This window comes from Austrofundulus limnaeus, unplaced genomic scaffold (genome assembly GCF_001266775.1).
Source record: "Austrofundulus limnaeus strain Quisiro unplaced genomic scaffold, Austrofundulus_limnaeus-1.0 Scaffold141, whole genome shotgun sequence".
In the NCBI taxonomy this organism is placed as follows: Eukaryota; Metazoa; Chordata; class Actinopteri; order Cyprinodontiformes; family Rivulidae; genus Austrofundulus; species Austrofundulus limnaeus.
In genome coordinates, this window is record NW_013952543.1 from 628841 (window position 1) to 630890 (window position 2050).

The following is a 2050-nucleotide window of genomic DNA, read 5'->3' on the forward strand; positions in this document are numbered from 1 at the left end:
AAAAACAGACAAAGTTATTTTATTGCAGTGATTAATTCTACCTACCCTATATGTAGAAAATGTTACATTTACATCACATCACATCATGGATCAGTCAGCAGCAGCATCTGATCAATATGTGATCCATGATGTGATGTAACTTTTACGGTGGATTGCATCAACTCTGTTACATTACAGACGGGAAACTTCACCAAAGTGAAACATAAATCTGTGGATCTGTGTTTGATTACTCTGGCTGGCTTTCTCAAGAACCAGGATGTGACACAAAAATCTGAATTATGGAAGTGAAACTGAATTATAGAACTGAAAGTGAAAGTAGTCAAACTGAAATTTTTAATAAACCAAAACACAGTTTCAAAGCAAATTAATTCAGATACAAAACTTTRAATTCAGTTTCAATTTAGTGAAATTTATTTTCAAACCAATGCATTCAATTTCAAATTCTGCACATTCAAATTCAATTCCTGCTGGCACAAGATTTATCCCATAGTTTTCAGCTCTAAAACATGTAAGGGGTGAACTTTAATTAAAACTTAAAATTGGAAGCTGAAATCTATCCTTGTGTGAATTTTATTTATTTATTTATTTATTTTCTGACACAGATGAAGGAAAAGAAATGTACACAAACCTGCTGTTAAATTTCTGAGGGTGTTTTTCTCGCATTGTGTGAAACCGGTGAGCAATAGAGGCATCCTGTCAAAGCAACACAACAAAACAATGAGCAGCACACCAAACAATCCTACCAACTGAAAACAAAACACTTCCCCTTGTGTGGCTTGGTTTTTGAGAAACTCACAACTCCAATTGAGAAGTAGTTGTTGATGATTTCATAAGGGACAGGATCCCCCTTCTCCTGTATCTCATCTGGTATAACCTGCACATTCCAGCGGTCCATCTGCACCTCACAGCTGCCCTCGATGTCTTTAAGAATACGACCTAAATCTTCACCATCATACCCTTGAAGGGAGCAGTGAGAGAACAACAGTGAAAAAATGTTGCGCAGTTTAGGAGGTACGACAATTTCAAGTAATTTTATCTTCCTAGGAAACCTCTAYCTCACCTCCACCCCAACGCAGACATCGTGCAAGGTCATTTCCTGTGCCCAGAGGAAGCACAGCAACGGGTGGCTGTGTCTGAAGATTGGCTTTGTCTGATTGCAAGACATTACAAAAAGAAAACAGGTAAAGATGAGGTGTGTTGTAATACTATTCCACATTTTACAGAAACTGACCTGACAAGCTCACCTATTGCATCTAGAATCCAGCCGACTGTACCGTCTCCACCGCATACCAGGATTCTGTAGTCCTGCAGGTTTCTGAAGAAACTCAGCCTGAAAAAAAAAAAAAAACAGATGATGATGATGAGAACTACAAGACGTCACAGGACTAAATAAGTTCTCACGACTATGTGCTCTAAAAAGATACCCACCCTGGTCCAGGGCCACCATTTGACAGGTTGTAAACCTGCCTTGGATTCAGCAAATACTGAAACTTGCGCAGGACTCTGAAATAGACATGAAGCAAATCTTAATCTGCTCATACTGCACATTTGTTTCTTAATCTTTCTGGGCTCACCTTTCTCCCTGTTTCCCACCACTTTTAGGATTGACAAACACTAACAGAGGATGGGTGTTTGGCACAGGGCTGATCTGTTGATGTATGAACAACTTCTATTTACTACTACAAACATTAACATAACAAACCATCCACTTATTCACAGTGTCGTTTCCAACGCGTTTTTTTGTGTTTGCAATAAGGGACCCACCTGAAGCACTTGTCCATCCGGAGTAATATTGATGTCACTGTCATCAGCTGACCCTGAGCAGCCATTCTTCACATTGTTTGGTCTCTCCTTTTGGTTGGAAAAAACACAGAAATAAAACTGTAAAAAAAAATCTAACAGCACTTCTGCCACTTCGAGGGTAGGAGATGAAGTGCCTACGCAATGTATAAATTAAAGAGCAACGCTGAGGACGCACTCACCAAAAAGAAACAGCTCAGACTGATATGACGTTCTGTGTGTGTGTGTGTGTGTGTGTGTGTGTGTGTGT

The 2050-nt window shown here is 39.5% G+C and overlaps 1 protein-coding gene across 1 annotated transcript in view; it reads right to left on the minus strand.

Annotated features, from left to right (window-relative positions):
- Positions 1-2050, minus strand: part of dgkaa (diacylglycerol kinase, alpha a) — a gene marked incomplete in the record, with an annotated part of 27108 nt that overhangs the window by 4997 nt on the left and 20061 nt on the right. Inside the window, 7 exon segments of the mRNA XM_014016239.1 lie at positions 629-693; positions 797-957; positions 1061-1150; positions 1245-1330; positions 1429-1503; positions 1575-1648; positions 1765-1851. Coding sequence (XP_013871693.1) covers positions 629-693; positions 797-957; positions 1061-1150; positions 1245-1330; positions 1429-1503; positions 1575-1648; positions 1765-1851 — 638 coding nt within the window.